Below are 19,324 nucleotides of genomic sequence, written 5' to 3' on the forward strand. Positions count from 1 at the left end.
TTGTGTGACAAAAACTTTTCCTCCTCGTCGTCGTTCTCGTCGTTTTTCGTAATCATCAAACTCGCAGTAAAAGTATGCGACGAGAAAAAAAATTATAAATAAATGAATGAATGAAAAAAGTTTAAAAGAGGCTTTGAAAGGCTTTTGTATCCGAGTGTCGCGCGCTGTAACGATGACATCCTAATTATTGTTTAATTAGCTTTCATGCAGAAACTTTTTGTAATTTGGAAAATTGAATTCATGAGAATTTATGTCGCTTGAATAGCAAAAAAAAAATGAATTGGCGACGAAAATTCCATCGCAAAAATTGAAAGAAGCCAGTTTTCAATTACTTCGCATCTTCTCGGCGGCGGCAATTTACTGATGATATGCAAAAAAATTCCATTACGCATGTTGTTTGCTTGTTGCGATGATGATTGATTGATGGTTCATTTTATCAGAAATGACATACATTTTCTTCACTCACACGTCATTCACCTTCATTTGCATGTTTTTTGCGGTATCTTCGAACGAAGAAACGAACATCAAAAAGTCAAAGATAAGGAAGTTAAACAGCAGATTATTGGAAATATAATTAGCAATTTTCACGAAGCGATGCGACGAAGCAAAAATCTGACATAAACTTTGATCTCTTGATTGCTTTTTCCATAAATTTTGACGATGATACGTCACTGTCAAAAAATTTGTTTATTAATTTTCTCTTCTTTGCAGATTTCGACAAAATTTCAATCTCGCGCCGGAAACGACACACAACGAACAATTTTTTCAGCTTTTGTAGAAGAAAAAATAACGAAAAAATAACAAAATGGCAGCCACACCCCAACGACGCCTCGTACATAAGCAATTCAACTCGCCGCTCGGGCTCTACTCGCAAACCAATGTCCAACATGTGCTCGATCAGCACATCAAGGAGCTCGACAATGGCACAATCGGGTAAGTTTTCTAATTACTTCCTTCGTATTTTTGTTTCGGAGAGTCACAAAAGTTAAGCTAAGCTAAAACTAAAACAGAAAGTTACATTTTGTGGCTTTGTTGCAAAAGCCACGAGTGCAATATGGAAGTGCCTTGTGGCTGTAAAACACTTTTCTCGTATGCTGTACGAGTTTCTGTACGTGCTGTGTGAAATAGGGGACAATAATATTCGTCTAAGTGATAAATATGAGTATTTACTCGAATCAGGGCGTTGTTCATACAGGATTTGAAGTTTTACGAAATGGGGAGGGAGATTCGTACAGAATATACGAAACCTATAGAAACAGATTAAAATTTTTCTGTATCTATAGGTTTCGTATATTCTGTACGAATCTCTCTCGTTTCTCTCAGAGCTTTTGACAGAAGCCAAGGTTAGACAATAACAAGGGTCAAAAATTCATGAATTCAAGCTTTCATGAATTTTTGACTCTTGGCATTGAAATTTATGACATTTTGGCTTCCGTCGTCAGTTTAAGAAAATAAAAGAGAGAAACGTACAGAATTCATACGAATCCTATAGACACAGAGGAGAAATTCTTGTTTCTATAGACTTCGTATATTCTGTACGTTTCTCTCTCTTCTTTTCTTAAACTGACGACGGAAGTCAAAGATAAAAGATTTCAAGCGTCGAAAATTTATGAAAGCTTGAATTCATGAATTTTCGACGCTTGTCATCTTTAATGGCTTCTGTCAAAAATTTTAAGTATAAGTTATACGTACCTCATAGATACAGAAACTCGTACAGAAACTCGTCAATGTCATGTATGAACAACGCCCTCTCTCTTCCTCTCTCACTCGAAATAAAATTGTGTACTTTTGTAGCAGTAATAATAATAATATAAAATACGGAAAAAAAACCAACATGAACTAATAAAGCTGTCATATTTTGTAAAACCATTTTATTTGTGAGTTGTAAAGTAACTTTTTCCGTATACACAAAGAGTTGTTACAAAATGAGCAATACGTTAACCAACCATCTCCCAAAAAATATCTCAAATCGAAGCAAATCCAATTCAATGGTCACCGTACAAAGCTTTAACATGTCTTGTTATAACAATAATAAACTATTCTCTATTCCCAAAAGTGGTTCGTACGCGACACAGGATATAAGCCGAACGTACGACTTACACTATCATTATTATTATTGTTGTTAGAAAAGTTTATTCTTCCTCCGCTACGATGCTCGTCTTCTGGTATTATTATTATTATTACATACTTTATTTATTTATTCTTTTTTATCATCATTAAAGTTGTTGCTAGTTTTAGAGACAAAAAGAAAACCCGAAACCAGAGAAATAGGAGAGAGAGGAGCATTTTTCGAGAGGAAAAGGCAAAAAATAAATAAAAACTTGTTCTTAACTCCCTGTCCCTTAACCAGACAGTAATAAACTATATCTTACTTTACAACACACAAAATAAATGTGCAAAAATATATTTTATGTCGGTTTATGACAAAGAACAACGACACAACAAAAAAAAGAAAAAAAAAGCTAGTTGGATAAATGTATAATGTTAGAAAAAGTCAAGTCAAATTGTAATAAATATATATGGCAATTTTGTCCTCAAAACTGGATTCGTTCCAAGAAAACGAAATTTTTTGGTAGAATTTGGTTTGTAAATTTATAAAGTAATATTTTTTAAATTAATCAGAATTGAAGTTAACTAAAATTTAATTTTGTTAACGAGTTTGGCTTTTTAGTTATATTTATTTCATAAATAATTTAAAAAAATATGTTTCAATAAAGCAAAAAAATTTAAAAAAAAATTATTTTATTAAAATATAAATTATTCAAATTAAATTAATTATTTTGAAACAACTTTTTAAAAAATATTTTTTAATTATAAAGCAAAAAATTAATAAATTAAAAATTTTAAATTAAATTAAATTTTAAATTTATTTAATTAAAGAAATTTTTTTAAAAATATTAATTATTTAAATTAATTTAATTATTTTATATTATTTTTTATTTTTAATTAAATAAAATTTTTAGTTTATGATTATTTTAAATTAAATAATTAAAATAAAATTTAAAATATATTTTATTAAATTATTTTATTTTGTTTAAATAAAATTTTAATTACTTAACTTAATTAATTAATTATTATTAAGTATTTTAATAAATTTTTTTTTCGAATCAGACAAAAAAATTTTTCGATTTCTTATAAATTTAAAGATTTACACGTAAATCCAGAATTGAAAAATATTAAAAAAAATTAATTTTGGTTTTTCAAAAAAATTTTTTGATCTTTTTAAACTAATTTTGATTGAAAAATTAGTTAAAAATTGAACAACATCTTTTGAATGACACAAAAAGTAAAATATGACCTCAAGAAACCTTTCAAGGTCATTTGTAGGTCAAATTAATCTAAATACAAAACAAAGGTCAATACCCTCTATTCTATTGTCCTTTTTCATTACAAAAGCTTTCTAATCCACTCAAATCCTTTTCCTTCCAATAATCTTTTATTCATTTGCATTTACCTTTCATTTATTATCCATATTTTTCACATACGATCGAAATAAATAATAACAAAATACTGTAAAATGACAAGACAAGTACTTTTACAAGAGATTATACAAAACAAGTTCCATAGTTGACACGAATAATTGTCATATTAAATATCAATTTTGATATCGGACACGAAGGCATGAAGAAAAACTGGCTTTTACAACTGTCAGAGACACACTGTGTCTGAGAGAAAAGCAGTAAATGGACAAGGAAACATGAATATTCTTGTCGTTATAGACTCTTCCGAAGGCAGCAAATGAATGGATGACATTTACCTTTATCAACATCTCCATTCTTTTTTTGTGTTACTCTCTCACTTTGCTGCAATGTGAGAAAATATAGAATAACATTTTATTATTTGATTGTCCATGTGTGTTCCAATTGAAAGGTACGGAGATTTATTTGATTCGATAAATGGAATTTTCATTATATTATTTTGCTGTTGAAAATGACAGAGCAAGCCTTTTGTTAAATATCCATCGAGCAAGCTTTTGGTAGCAGTTGGAATTTCTCAATGGATTCTCAAGTGTCTCAAAAGAGCTTTCCCCGAAAATCAATTTTTGGAATAAATCAATTTGCTTTTGTCAATATGCTCGCCATATGGACGATGCGGAGTGCATTAAACTGAATACGACGAATGGAGAAGAGAGCAAAACAACTCCTGGGGCTACAAGTATCAATACAATAAACATGCATTTATTAAGCAAACAAAATAAACAAAAACATGCAGAGAAGGATAAATATTTGAAATGCACTCGATTTTCCCTCGAAGAGACATGAGCTCTTTGCTACGAGACGAAAAAAAAAAAAGAAATAACAAGACAGAGTGAAAAGAAAACTTTTTTTTCCTCACAAAACTAAATTATAATTTTTTTCTCTCTTTTTAGAAAAACTTTTAGGATTTTCTCTCTCTTGCTGTTATTATTATTATACTTTTTTCCGAGTTGATTGTGAAAAATAACTGGAAAATATTCTCTAAAAAAAAGGAAAATACCAAAACAAACAACAAGCAAAAGTTGCAATTTTTTCAAATTATTTTGTTCCTTGAAAGTTTCTCGCCAGAAATTCTTTCTGAAAAAAAAATTCATCAAGTCAAGGATCAAGTTGTTTGTGAAAATGCGAGAAAGAAGGAGTTCAATAAAAAAGGATGCTGCTGCAAAAACATCGCTACCGAACGGGAAAATTTTTATTAGATTTTTATTAGCTATTGTTTTATGTCGAGTGTTTTATTTATTATTCTTATTATTTTTTAAATGATGGCAGTAGGTAGCAAAAAGAGAAATAAAAAGTGAAATAAAACCAAAGTGTAAAGAAAACACTTAAAAATTTCTCATCATGAGAAAGATGGAAGAAGTGATGCAGTTGTAAGGTCTTTTTAAAGACTTTTGTCGAAAATTATTGAATAAGATGTGAGCGCATTTCGATTAGATGACTTGAATTATTTATACAAAATTTTAATTGAAGATGTTGAAAGTGATTTTGAAAACGAGAAAAATACAAAAAAAAATTAATATGAACTCTCAAAAGGACTTTATCATCAACAAGTAAGGTTAACATAAAAAACATAATGAAATACTTTGAAGAACTTTTCTTTAGACTATTTGCAAAAAAAAGCCAAAATATTATTTGTTTTAACTCCCTTTTAGACTAACAATCTCAAAATTTTTGATACATACTGCTTTACAAATTAGAACATGACATTTAAGAAAAAAAGTAACATCTTATATTATGTAATCTGAAACTGTAAGTTCAAAACTGCGGATGAGAGTGACGTATTGGACCCATGGATTCAAGTAGCCTGAGGACAAATCTTGGAGACAGCCCAAGAAACGTAGTGCCTGTGAAGCAGAGATCTGTTGATCATCTGCTGGATGAGCGCCCTCAGTACGTAGCCCTTCGTCGATCAGAAAGAAATTTGAGTATGATACTCAGAGGTGACTATGGACCGATAAGTTAACATTATCATATAATTCCTTTAGAATTCTGGGATGTATTGAAAGCAATCTAAAATTCAGTAACTAAGTCAGAATCGAATAAGATTACAACAGAACAGGATGTATCCAACTATTGAACTGTTCAACTTTTAAAAGCGACAAAAAATTTACTGTGAAACATAATATCTTCGAACCAACAAAAATATTATACAAACCTATAAGTCGGAGTTCAGAAAGCTAAGAAAAGAATTATTGCAAAGACTGAAATCGACAATTTAGGAACATAAAGTTCTATCTGACTTAATATAATTTTTTATTTATGTTTTTTTTAAAATATGCAACTAAATATCAATGGATATGATTATCTCTACTTAAGTTTTCAACTGAAATTATTTTAAAAGTACATAAGAAGTTATTATTCACAGACAGACTCTCAAAGCCATCACGTAGCAATTTTTTTTCGCAACTAAAACACTTTGCAAAAGTGAATCAAATACAAGACACAAAAAATCCAATAAAATTTAATTTATCTGCATTTGTTCTTTCATTATATGGTATTTTAGTTGCAGCACTCGAAGTTTAATAACGTTTTATATTGATTAGTAGTTGAATTAGATGAGAAACTTTCAATGAATTCTTTATCATGTTATACACATTTCCCAACTCCTGTGGAAGCAAGAAATGCATTTATTTGATTAACGTCTGTTTTATTAAGCTAAATTGATGCGAGTCGAGTGATTTCTGTCTCTCTCTGCGAACTCTTAAAAGTGTTCGAGCAAATAGAAAGAAAATTGCCCATCCTCCTCCTCCTTCTCATTCAACGATAAACCATTCGAAACACAACATTATATTAATTTATTGCTTTCTTTGGTCAGTCGATGTCAAGTCGCTCCATAAAAATTCCATTCGACATTCAATCTTGCGACATGGCATGGAGTGCTCTTGATTTAATTTATCTTTCGTAATAAATATCAACTACCAATGCAATGAATTAATCAAGCAGAAGGAAAAATGCGCAAGGACATAACCGGGTCTGGTTCGCATCAATTGACGTGTTGAATCAATATAAATAGCCGCCACGATTAATTTTATAAAAATTACCGATGATGAGACTGCAAGAAATTAAAAAAAAAGAAATTAAAAATAGTTACAAAGTTGAACGTGTGTAGCGTGAGCGCCATTATGTCGACCTATTCTCGTACCGAAGAAGTTACAACGACGACACATAATTGTCATCATCATTTATTTTTAGAAATAATAAAAAAAACGACAGCGAACAATTAATCACTCATGCATTTTTGAACATTTTTAAATATTTCAACAATAATTTGCCGTTGCGGCAAAAAATATTAAGAAGTCGACGATAGATGATGTTGATAAAAAAAATGTAATAAATCGTCCTTTGTTTCTATTTTTATGAATTGCAAATTAATTGCTTTCGAAGTGATTTTTTTATTTATTCTTGACTTTACAAAAAATCCTACGCGATTTCACAGGAATTCAAATTAAAAATTTCATATGAAAGATTTTGTCTTTTAATAAACAAAAAAATTATTTGGGTTGAAAATTTTATAAAAGAACAAAAAGCTATAGGGGTAAATGTCACCCCAACTGGTAGTTACAAAAAATGTTCACGTGTAAGACAATAATAATAGAAACAACAACAGATGAAGACGGATGACTCAGCTCATATTTTTTTGCTGCATGTCTCTGTGTATGAAAATGATGAGGATGACGACGATGATTAAACGACAATTAATTTTGAATAATTAATTTTCTTTTGTTTTGTGAATGTGAGTTCGTCTCTGTTGATGTTTGTGTGAGAGAAATGTAAATAAATGCATTAGGTAGGTTAAATAGTCGTGAAAAAAAATATTTTCAATTAAATAATTTATTTAATTAAATTTATTTTATTTTAATTAATTATTTAAATTTATTTTGAATAATTTATTAATTTATTTAAAATATTTTTATTTTAATTTTTTTGAGTTAAAAATATTTTAAATTTTATTTTTATGATTAAAAAAAAAATAAGTTAAAAAATTATAAATAAATTTAAAAAAAATCATTTAAAAAAAATCTGGGAAAATAATTATTCAAAAAAATAAAATAAAATTTAATAAATTGATTTTAACTAATTTTATTTTAATTAATTAAGGTAAATTGATTAATTAATGTACATTTTTTTTTTCTATTTTTTTAAAATTTATTTTTTTTTTAAATTAAAATTATAAATTCATTCAAAAAATAAAAATTAATTAAGAATTTAAAAAATTACAAAATAAATTCTTAAAAAATTTTTCACAAAAAAATATTTTTATATTTAAATAATAAAAAAAATTAAATTAATTATTAATTTTTAAAAATTCTTTCAAATTTATTTTTTCAAATTATTAAAAAAAAAATCTTAAAAAATTAAAAATAAAATATTAAAAATTTAATTTAATTTAATTATTAAATTAATTAAAACTAAAAAATACTTTAATTAAATAAAATTAAAAAATAATTAAATTAAATTTAATTTAAAAATGTTTAAATTTTTTTTTTAAATTTAAATTTAAAAAAATTTTGGAGAAATTTAAATAAAAAAATTAAACCTACCTATTTTCCTTGAATTCAAATGCCATTCTTCTTAATCATGTCTAATTTTTTTCGTAAGTCTCATTTTCCATTTTTTTTATTCGAGACGTCTCTCATTTTTGCATATTCGGCATAAAATTGAGTTCAAGCCAAACAAATTGTTTCCTCTTTAACTCATTTAACTCACACAACTCTTTCCTCCTTTATTTTAAATATGGATCCATAAATACAATAAAGACCTTAACAAAAAAAAATTTCCATTGTATTGAGTTGTAAGTAACGTCTTCTGCTGCTCCTTCTCCGGTCTTTTGTGTGTTTTCCCATATACTTATCGCATTATATGAATTTGCTCCATCTTTCAAATAGACACTAAAAATTAAGATATTTGTGGTTGCTTCGAGCATCGTGTACACTTCGAGCAAACTTGCGGGGGCATTTTCAATTTTTAACACGTACTTTTCCATTTCATTTGTGGAATTTGTGTCTTGGAGAAAATAAATACAGGCAACGTCATATTTCTACGGTACGATGCTGAAAATTTAATAATATTTTCCATTGGCAAAATCAATGGGGGATTGCTGAAGAGAGAGAGACGGAATGAGAAGAAAATCGTTCAAAATTGTTCGTTTTTTCGAGTTAAGAGCAGGAGAAGTTGTTTCCCGTAGTTGTAATTTCGTCTCGTTGCGAAAAAGAAGGAAAAAGTTCAATTTTTCATCTGTTTAACACGTCAATTTATTTTAATGTGTTCGTTAGGTGCTTTGTAATCCCATATGAGTTACTTAAGGCCTTTTCTCGTTTCTTTGGATTGGATTGAAAATCGTGTGCAATCGAAACAGCCAACGGTAATAAACATTGATTTGGACTTCGTTCTCTTTCGTTTTAATTTCTCTCGAACATTTCTTTGAGAAAATAAAAAAAAAAACAATTTTCTTGTTGTTGAAATTTTTTTAACCACGTGACTTTACCCAATGCACATTTTTCATTTTTTTTCGAATTGATTCTGAATTTTTATAACAGTTCGTATTTTTAATTTATTTTCTTATTTTTTGAAGATTTACATTTTAAAAATTTATCTTAAAGTTTGAAAATCTTGTCCCAATGCACATTTGTATAATTTAAACCACGTGACTTTTTTTAAAAGTCAATTTAAAATTTTTGCCCAATGCAAATTTTACATTATCTTAAAATAAAAAATTTAAATTGAATTCTTATATTTATTCACATTCTGAGGTTTTGTACTTACTTATGTTTCAAATTTTTGACCCAATGTACAATTTAAAATATTTAACCACGTGACTTAAAACAATTTTTGTTTCTTTATTTCAGCTTAGCTCAAAAAAATTTTTTTTAAAACAATTTTAATTAAGTCAAAATTTTCATCCCAATGCAATTTTAAAATTTTCAAAATTTGACCCAGTGTAAAATTTAAAAAAAATAACCACGTGACTTGAAGAAATTTTTTTCTTAAGTTCATCTCAGGTTTTATTTTTTTAGTAAAAAATTTAAATTAAGAACAAATTTTTATCCCAATACGAATTTTTAATTTAATTTAATCAAACTTAAAATTTTTGACCCAATGCAAATTTCAAATTATAAAAAATTAAAAAATTAAAAAAAATAAAAAAAAATTAAAAAAAAAAAATATATAAAAAATTTAAAAAAAAAAATTAAAAAAAAATTTTAAAAAATTAAAAATAAAAAAAATTAAATAATTTAAAAAAAAAAATAATTTTAAATAAAAAAAGCGCTCAAACCTTTTTCAACGAGAATTTTTTCCGCATTCTGAATCATCACTTATCGATCGATGCATCTAAAATTCCCTTCGAAAACATCTTCGCTGTTACTCATTCCGACAACAACATGCATTGTCATCTTTTTCGGCAAATCACGATAAATGACGTTACGCTCGCAAACTTTTGTACAAACAGAAGTCTCTTCTCGATCGGTCGTGCATGCAAACGAAAATAAAAAATAAACCGTCTCACTTATAAAAATCATCTGCAATTTTATTTTTATCTAATTTAAATTTTTAATTCATACCGAAAAGAGAAGACTTTCGTACCTATCGTGAAAAAACAAAAAAATAGAAGAAATTTGGTAAAAAAAAGAAAAAAATAGATAAAAAGAAATTATTATTATTATTTAACAAAAAAATACAAAAAGAAGTGAAAAAAGTGATAGAAGTTGTTAAATTTCCATAAAAACGATTTCTTTCTCATTCAAGTGGATAATTTTATATCGGAGCGAATAAAAATCGTGCTAGATAATTTTATATCTGTTTCTCGTCATCATCGTTCAGTGTTTTTATTTTATTTTATTTTTTAAATATATATTTATTTTGCATCTTCTCCGCTACTTTTTTTCGTCAAAGCAAGCGACTCAACTCAATTTTCTGCCTGTTTAATCATTTTTTCATTTTCTCTTGAAATTTATTGAATTGGACTGACGACGAAGTGCTGCCAATCCAAATATTCTGTCGTCTAACTAGCGATTGCACTACCATAAAAAATACAAAATAAATATAAATGAAATAAAATAAAATAATAATGAAAAAAAAAATCCGTTAAACTGCTCAAATACTGATATCCATTATTTTATGGAGAAAATTAAAAATTTAATATAAACAAAAAAAAAATGGGAGACGGGATGATGATGATGACGAGAGACAAAAACGAAAAAAATAGTGAAAAAATAACACATTTTAAGTGTGTTTGACAAGCACTCCAAACGAACGCGACGCGATAAAAAAAAATAAAAATTTCACCAAAAAATTGATTTTTTTTATCTGTCACGAATGGTCCACGACACACTTTTCCATTTATTTTTAATTTAAATAAAATTTTGTTTTAATAGACTTTTTTTATAATAAATCAGAAAAAAATAACAAAAAAGCAGATTGAAAAACAAATATCGCGAAAATGTATCGAATATTTATTTATCAAGTTTTTCGTTCGTTGCTTAGTTTGCTTTAAACTTAACGAATGACGCGCAAATTGTGACGAATGGAAGGAATATTCGATTTATTTTTATTAGTAATTTTTGCATCAGTTCAACTTTCAATTTATTTCATTAATTTAACGAGCGCCATATATCCGTGATAACATCAACAAACTGATCAACTATTCTGATGGGTTTTCAATAAAAATAAAAAAAAAACAAAAAATTATTATTAAAAAAATGTTACTGCAAATTGTTATGGAATTTTGTGTTATTTTTTCTATTATTTTTTTTTTTAATATAATTGTCAGAATATTTTTTTAATATTTTTTTTTATCAAGAGTGCATTAAAAGAGCAAAAAATTTTATTTAAATAAATTTTAAAAATTAAAGGATTCCATTGGCAGCAATTTCTATTTTTATATTGAAAGGTTAAAGTTGTTTGAAAAAAAAGAATAAAAATATTTAAAAAATTAATGAATATTTAAAACAAATAAAAAGAAGTGAAAAATAAATAAATTTAGAAAAATTAAAAAAAAATAATTAAGTGAAAAATATAAAAAAAAAATAATAAAAACCAGTCGTCTCCATTTGTAAAAAAATAAATAAATAAATAAAATGGGCGTTGATACACTTCATCGTCACAGGTAAGAATTTAATCATATCAAAGATCGTCAAAGTTCGATTGAAAATTTCATTGGAAAAATCTTCATGCAATCCATTAGGTAATCTAAAAGTTCAAAGTGAATGCTGTAAAATATTTTGATGTAATATATTTTTTCGAGGAACACAGAAAAGTAGTTTGATATGCTATTTCTGAGAATTTGAGCCCCTATAGTACTTTTTCGATTGACGTCATTCATTTTTAACAGAGATTGGATGCTATTATGGAAAAAATGAATACTTTTGGATTAAAAAGGCTTAATTTATATGGAGCATAAAAATATTTTGGAGGTTTTAAGGGAAAAAGGGATTTGCATTAAATATTCATTCAAAAAAATCATCAGTATAAAAAATTTGTAGATTTTTTTATTAATTGGTCTTAAAATAGAAAATTTTTTGAGCAGCTAATTGATTTCATAATGTTCCTTCTTTAAAAAATTCTCATTTAAAAATTTTAAGTAAATTAATTAATTTCAATTTTTTAATAAATTTAAAAAAAATTAAATTTTTAATTTTAATTTTTTTATTAATTAAAAAAAAAGTTAAATTTTAATTTTTTTATTTATTAAAAAAATAATTTAATTTTAATTTTTTTATTATTAATTAAAAAAAATAATATAATTTTAATTTTTAAATTAATTAAAAAAAAATTAATTTAAATTTTTTAATTAATTAAAAAAGTAATAATTTAATTTAATTTTTTTTAATTAATTTTAAATAAAATTAATTTAATTTTAATTTAAATTAATTTAAAAAAAAAAAAAATTTATTTTACTTTTATAATTAATATTGAAAAAATTCGATTTAATCGAATTTTATAATTTTTTTAATTAATTAAAATTAAAATTATTTAAAATTTAATTTATTACAAAATAATGAATTAAAATATTAATAAAACAAAAAAAAATTATTCTCGAATTAAATTTAAAAAAAAAAATTTTTTTTCAAATATTTTTTTTTAATTTTATTTTATCTTTGAGAAAACTAAAAAAAAATTCAAAACTGAAAAGTTTCAATTAAATTTTTTGTTCAAAAATAATTTTTTTTTTAGAAAAAATACTTGAAGTAATTTCCATCAAAAATTAAGTAACTTGCTTCATATGTCAATAAATAAGAAAATACAAAAAAAGTAAATTAGATGAAAGCATATTTAATAACTTACCCTCCTTTGACTGCATTCACATTTTTTTCTCAACCTGTCGTCATCTATTTGTTTGCCCAACAACACTTACTTACCTCAAAGGACTCAAATCCGATGATCTTCTTTATATTCATTCCATCTTTTTTTTTTACTTTAAATAACATCCATACTGAGATAATCCTCCAGTACATTTTTTTTTCTTCTTTTCTTTCATGATTTATGTATCACAATATAATTTCGCACACATTTTTTATGCTTATATTAAATATGACTGTCTTGTTGTCTTGCTCAGCTTAAACGATGCCCTGGCCCGGTATTAATAAAATATAAGATTTATGTGATGCGTGAAAGCATAAAGAGCGAAGAAGAGAAAAAAGAGATTAAAAAACAAGCTGCTACTCTGCATCACGCGCGTTCATAGCGACGACGACGACGACACGACAAACAGCAAAGGTAGCAGAAAATAAAAGTTTTATGTGATCAGCATAAAAACAGGATCAATATAATAATAATAATAATGTGTGTGCCATATATGGCGAAAAAAAAAAAAAGAAAAATATTCAAGTCAGCTATCTAATAATAATATTCTGTCTAAATATGCGATTCCTTATGAATATTGATTATTGTTATAATTTTTTTTTTTATTTTTTGTCTGAAATTCATAAAAAAAATAAAAATTTTTGTTTTAGAATTTTTTTTTTATAAAAATATTTTTTTTTAATTTTTTTTATAAAAAAAATTTTTTTAATTAAAAGAATTTTTTATAAAAAAAAATTAAAAATTTTTTTTTTTATAAAAAATTAAATTATTATAATAAATTAAAATAAAATTTCTCAAAACCTCCGTTAGATGTCGTTTTTGACAATAATAAAATTTTTTAACAAAAGATGGCGTTGAAATAAATTCGGTTTTTTTTGAAATCATTAAAAATTCGAAAATTTCTGTTAAAAAAAATTATTTAAAATAAATTCAGTTACTTGCCGAAAAACAATTCCCGTAAAACCCACAATATTTCACCAAACGCATCTAAATAAATTTAATTTTCATTTACAAAATAAATCACGTACATCTAGTCCTTGCACACAAACATAAAACAAACCAACATTGATGATGTTGTGATGTGAGAAATAATTTGTAATTTACCTGACATGAACGTACAGGTTGATATTTTCCCCCCTATAGCTCCCATTTGAAATTAACGATTAAAAGGCTACGTTCCTGAACACGTTATTGGGGTTGATGCATTAATTTTTTGCGTGTACGAAAGGCTATGCACATAATTTTTGGTATTCATTCACATCATATGGCATATATGGAACCAGATGTGTGCGGTCATATAAAGTGTATTTTAACAAATAGCCTGAAATGTTCATTATTATTAGTCACTGCGAGTGTGGGAGTATTAATATTAGTGCTATAGTATCGGAAAACTGGGTTACGTAATGCCATTTGGCGTATGAGTGAATATAAAGTTGGGAGATGCATGTTGAATACAAATGATATTATTAGCTACAGATTATCGAAATATTGCTGGAAGGGACTTTTGTTTGATGGAAAAGGTAATAAACGAAAGTTATGTCAACGCCATCTATTGTTAAAAAAATTTTGAGTTTTGGCAAAAGGGACATCTAACGGCGGGAAATTTATTATTTTTGACTTATTTTAATTTTTTAAATAAATTAATTTTTAATAAAATAAAAAAAATAATTTAATTATTTTAGTTAATAAAAATTTATCAAATTAAAATTAAATAAAATTTAAAAAATTATTGAAAAAAATTTTTTTTTTTAAATTACAATTTTAATCTATTTTTTAGTTAAAATTAAATTAACAGTTTTCAATTTAATTTTAGTTTTGATTTTTCAATATTTTTCAGCTAAATATTTATTAATTATTAAATAAAAAAATACCTAATTAATCAATAAAAACTTGAATTATAAAAATTGAAAATTAAATCGAAAATTAAATTAAAAAATTGTTAATTTAATTTTTAAGCTGCGGACACAATTAATTTTTTCTATATTATATGCATATTATATGTATATAATATGTATATAATTCGTATATTATAAGCATATAATTCGTATATAATTAGTATGTAATTAGAAAAAAATTTCAATAATTTAATTTAATTTTAATTTTCGATAAATTTTTATTAATTAATTTTTTTTATTAATTTTTAAATAAAAATTAAATAATTTTTTTTTTTTTATAAATTAATTAATTAAAAAAATTCAAAATAAAATTAATTATTTTTTCAAAATCAATAAATTTTAATTTAGGTTAAAAACAAAATAATTAAAAATTTGCAATTTTTCTAACCTTTAAAAATTATTTGAGCAAAACAAGTGCCTAAAAAAGCAAAAACAAATTTTCAAAGAAAAAAAAAATATTAAAAAAAAAATAAATTAATTTTCTTTTGAGAAAATTTTGACATATTAAGCTTCTTTAAAGAACAAATTTTGTAACTTTAGTTTCTGATACAAAAAAAAAAAAATTAAAAATTCTCTTCATTAGCTCATTAGTATCTTTGCTTAACATCAAGTAAGTCTGTGTCATTCAACATGATCTTCAAATTTTTGTATTTGTCTCTGAAAAGAATATAACTCAATGCTTTGTTGTAGATCTTTTGTATCGCCTTCAAGTCTTCGTCATTCATTAGTATCAGTATCGTACTTCAGTAATCGATGTGAGGTTGGTTAAGGATATTTTGTTCAATAATAATTTCGTTTCTTTATCCAGCATTCTCTTCATTCGCAAAGCGATTATCCTGATAATTGAACAATGTTATACTTACCTTCCATTAATTAAACTTAAATGTATTTAAATTGAATTGTTGTGTTTTTGGTTCGGTATAATCCTGAGAGACGTCCTTCTGCGATGCTATCGATCTATTTTAATGAGCTTTTTCGTCACAAAATATTTTTTCAAAAAATTTTTTAAAAAGATCTTCTATAGAACTTTATTTTAAAGCTTTTTAAGTTCTAAATTAATTTTTAAATGGGTTGATGAATTAAATTTTAAAATTAATGAAATTTTAATTTTTTTTTCTTTGAATTAAATTTTAAAAAGCTTTAAAATAAAATTCTATAGAAGATATTTGACTTTAAAATTTTTTTTTGATCTAAAACCTAAAATGTTCAAAGAAATTTAGTTTCTAAAATTCACAAAAAATTAACTTACCCGTAAATTCGGCTTAATTTTAACCACAAAACCCAAAATCCTCTTGATTAAAATAATAATTTGTTGACTTTCCATCATCATTATTCTCCATACTGAACTATCTGATACTGCATCGAAACAAAACCGCCTTGATTGGATGATAAGTAAGATTAACAAAAGCTTACAAATGTCGAACTGTCGGAAAATTGAATCAACTCATCAAAATAACAATGTCCGACAACACGCATCACTCTGCATATTAATAAACTCGACAAAGTATTACATCAACTTGATACCGAATGAAACAAATGATAATCATAATTATTATTCGGAATAAATACTCCCGACATGCATGAATGGAAATTTTCGGTCCAGCTTGTAATAAATTTCATCCTTTACCTCAATTTCTTCGTTGGAAAATTTGCACGTTCTTGACTCAAAGTCATGTTAATCGTCTACAATTTTATTAAATTACCTTTCATGGTATTTGCAACGCTTTCTCGAGTCTTCTATATCCTTGACAAAATGATACACTTGTACTATTTATTACACTTTCTGCATATTCTAACGTTGCTGATGCCACGACGACGACGACGACAGTGACATGTAAAGTTGCATTGAAATAGTAATAATAATAAGCCATCGTGGATGTGATATGTGCGACATACAAAACATAACAATGCACTCGAGCTGAATGCAAAAAGCAGCAACGAACGTCACGCAGGATCTTCTTCGTTGAATTTGTTGTTTCGCGTTGATGATGTGAATCTAACTTTTTTTTTGCTTCTTTGTTACATTCGTGACGTGAAATTTCGCAACAATGATTTATTCTGTCACACTCTTGGCTGTGCCAAACTCGATATTGTAGCTGCTAACAATCTAATAATGTTCATAATATTTGCGTGCATGGAACGTGGAACGATGCTTCGTTCTATTTTGCCAGCATATTGATGAGATGTGAGCATCACGATGAAATGATGATGATGACATTGAAGCTCTTTTATCCTCAATGGCATCGATGGGAAATTTATGCAATGGCAGATATTGGGTGTTAATTTAACAATATTTTACATTGTAACGTGGTTATTTGACATTTTCTGAAACATTTTGGGCTAAAAATTAAGTTTGAAGTTTTTGGCGCCAATTTTGTTTTTTTGAGGTTATGTTAAATCTAACAGATCATAAGATCTTTTTAGATCACAAGATCTTTATAGATCACAAGATCTTTACAGATCACAAGATCTCTTTAAAATTTTAGCAGTTTCCGATAGAAGGCGTCTTTAAAAAAATTTTATAAAATACTTTAAATTTTGTTACTTTAATTTTTATGAGTTTTCAAAATCTTTAAGGATCACTTGATCTTTGGTAGTTTTAAAATTTTCCACAGAGGGCGCTTTTTCATTACTAAATATTATACGAATACTCAAAATGGCACCTATGATCTAAATGGATCACATAAAGATTTGCTGATAGAGGGCTTCTTGTTCAGTACAAATTAATTCATGAAATACTCAAAAGAGGCGCTTTTGTGAAAATTTAAATAAAATTTCTGAAAAAATGCTTCAAAATTGAATTTTTGATGTAACTTTTAAAAGATCTTTTCTTAATTTCAATCTTTTACGATAGAGGGCGTTCTTATAAATTTAAAATAAATCAAATAAAATCTTATGAAAGGCGTTCGAATTACACGAATTACATAAAAAAATTCAACAAAAAAAAATTTCCATGACATCCAATCCCTGAAGCAAAACTGACAAAAAATTAAATAATTAACAACTTGGATCAAAAATATTTCATCATAATAATTTTTTTTTCAATTCATCTCTTTTCAGAATCGACTTCAAAAATGACATCACAACTGCAGTCCCTTCAAACCTTCAAAAATCCGCAGTTTTGCGTGCTTTAGAAGAAGAGGAACGCCAAACCGGCACACGTCAGAGTAAGAATTTTTTCATTAAAAAAATAATCCAGCTTTGGTAGAATCGCCGCTTCTAACAAACATATTCAGCTTTTAACGCTCAATAATTTTTTATGGCTTGCCAGCGACCTTAACATGCTTTTTTTCGCATACGAAAAAAAATGCTTCTGACTTTAATTATTTTTTGTAGTTTTTTTTAGTTAGACGAGAAAAATGCTATTAAATGCATCAAATTCTTGTATTTGAATTTTTTTAACAAAAATTTTTTTGCCTCATGATGAGTTTTAAAAAAAACGAGTGCTCTTTAAATGGCGCGCATTTGCATATAAAAAACAATAAATCACGAATTTTTCCCCAGACAGAAATAATAATAAACATGAAAAAAATTGCATAAAAATGCATTTCACAGGTAAATATTTCGTAAGAGCAGAACGACTAGATTTTGACAAACACTCTGCTCTGTTCCAGCTGTCAAAGTTGACATAAAATATGTCATGCGAGTGGATGTTCGCGCGCGCTATTCAAGGACTTTTATAGGTTTTTTGTGACCGACGAAAAAAAAAAACAACGAGAAAAATTTTTGCACGACAAGAAATGCTGCGCTGCGTGTGAAACATGTAATAATCATAATTTTGTGGCAATAAAACACCCGTGGAATGTCAGGTAAATGGAGAGAAGTTGGTGCATGTGAAAATACCTTTGCCACAAGAATTTTAGTATTTTGAGGCTTTGTTACACTTTGCACATGAATGAAGATACATGCCGTAGCAAGAAATGCATGAAATTGTGTTTCACGGTGTTGCAGCGCAGGAACATGGCGCGTTTAATTAAATTTTAAATGAAAAAGCTTTAATGGTTTTAAGGTGAACAAAAAATTGTTGAACTTACTTCAATGTAATATTTTAGGCAAAATTAGAAAATTTTTGACTTTTTTCTATTAAAATTTTCAATTTAAAAAATTTTTACAAACTATTTCCTGTTAAATGAGCTGAAATTTCAACATTCAAGCCTTAAAAATATTTTTTTTTATTTTTAGTTATTAATTTAATTATTCAAATTAATTTATTTTAATTACCATTACTGAATTTAATTTTTATAAATAAATTTTTATGACTTTTTTTATAAATTAAAAATTATTTAATTAATTATTTAAAAGATGATATAATCTCAAGCTTAGACTTTTGGAAGGCTTAAAAATATAAAATTCTTGTCAATTAATTATTTTATTGTTTTTTTTTTACTGAAAATCTTCGGATACTTTTCTGAGTACAAAAAATCTTCAGAATTAATTTTCTCAATAGTTCATCTTCTCTTCTTTTTTAAAATAAATTTTTAATTAATTTTATTTAATTAAATTTAATATTATCGAATTATTTGTATTTAATTTAATTAATTATTATTTAATAATTTATTATTTTTTTTAATTTTTTATCATTTTCAAATATTTTTAATTTATTTCTAATTATTCATCTTGATATTGATTTTTCTTTTTTTTAAGAAAAAAAAA

At 25.8% G+C, this 19,324-nt stretch overlaps 1 protein-coding gene across 4 annotated transcripts in view; it reads left to right on the plus strand.

Moving 5' to 3' along the window:
- Positions 1–19,324, plus strand: part of LOC134830846 (putative mediator of RNA polymerase II transcription subunit 26) — a 76,217-nt gene that overhangs the window by 19,368 nt on the left and 37,525 nt on the right. For 3 of the 4 annotated variants that reach the window (XM_063844444.1, XM_063844445.1, XM_063844442.1), the window contains exons 3-4: positions 712–933; positions 17,732–17,838. In XM_063844444.1, coding sequence (XP_063700514.1) covers positions 806–933; positions 17,732–17,838 — 235 coding nt within the window. In that variant the 5' untranslated portion in view covers positions 712–805. Of the gene's footprint in view, positions 1–711; positions 934–11,442; positions 11,581–17,731; positions 17,839–19,324 lie in introns of those variants that run through there. The other variant, XM_063844443.1, reaches the window with a different exon arrangement.

This window comes from Culicoides brevitarsis, chromosome 2 (genome assembly GCF_036172545.1).
Source record: "Culicoides brevitarsis isolate CSIRO-B50_1 chromosome 2, AGI_CSIRO_Cbre_v1, whole genome shotgun sequence".
NCBI lineage: Eukaryota > Metazoa > Arthropoda > Insecta > Diptera > Ceratopogonidae > Culicoides > Culicoides brevitarsis.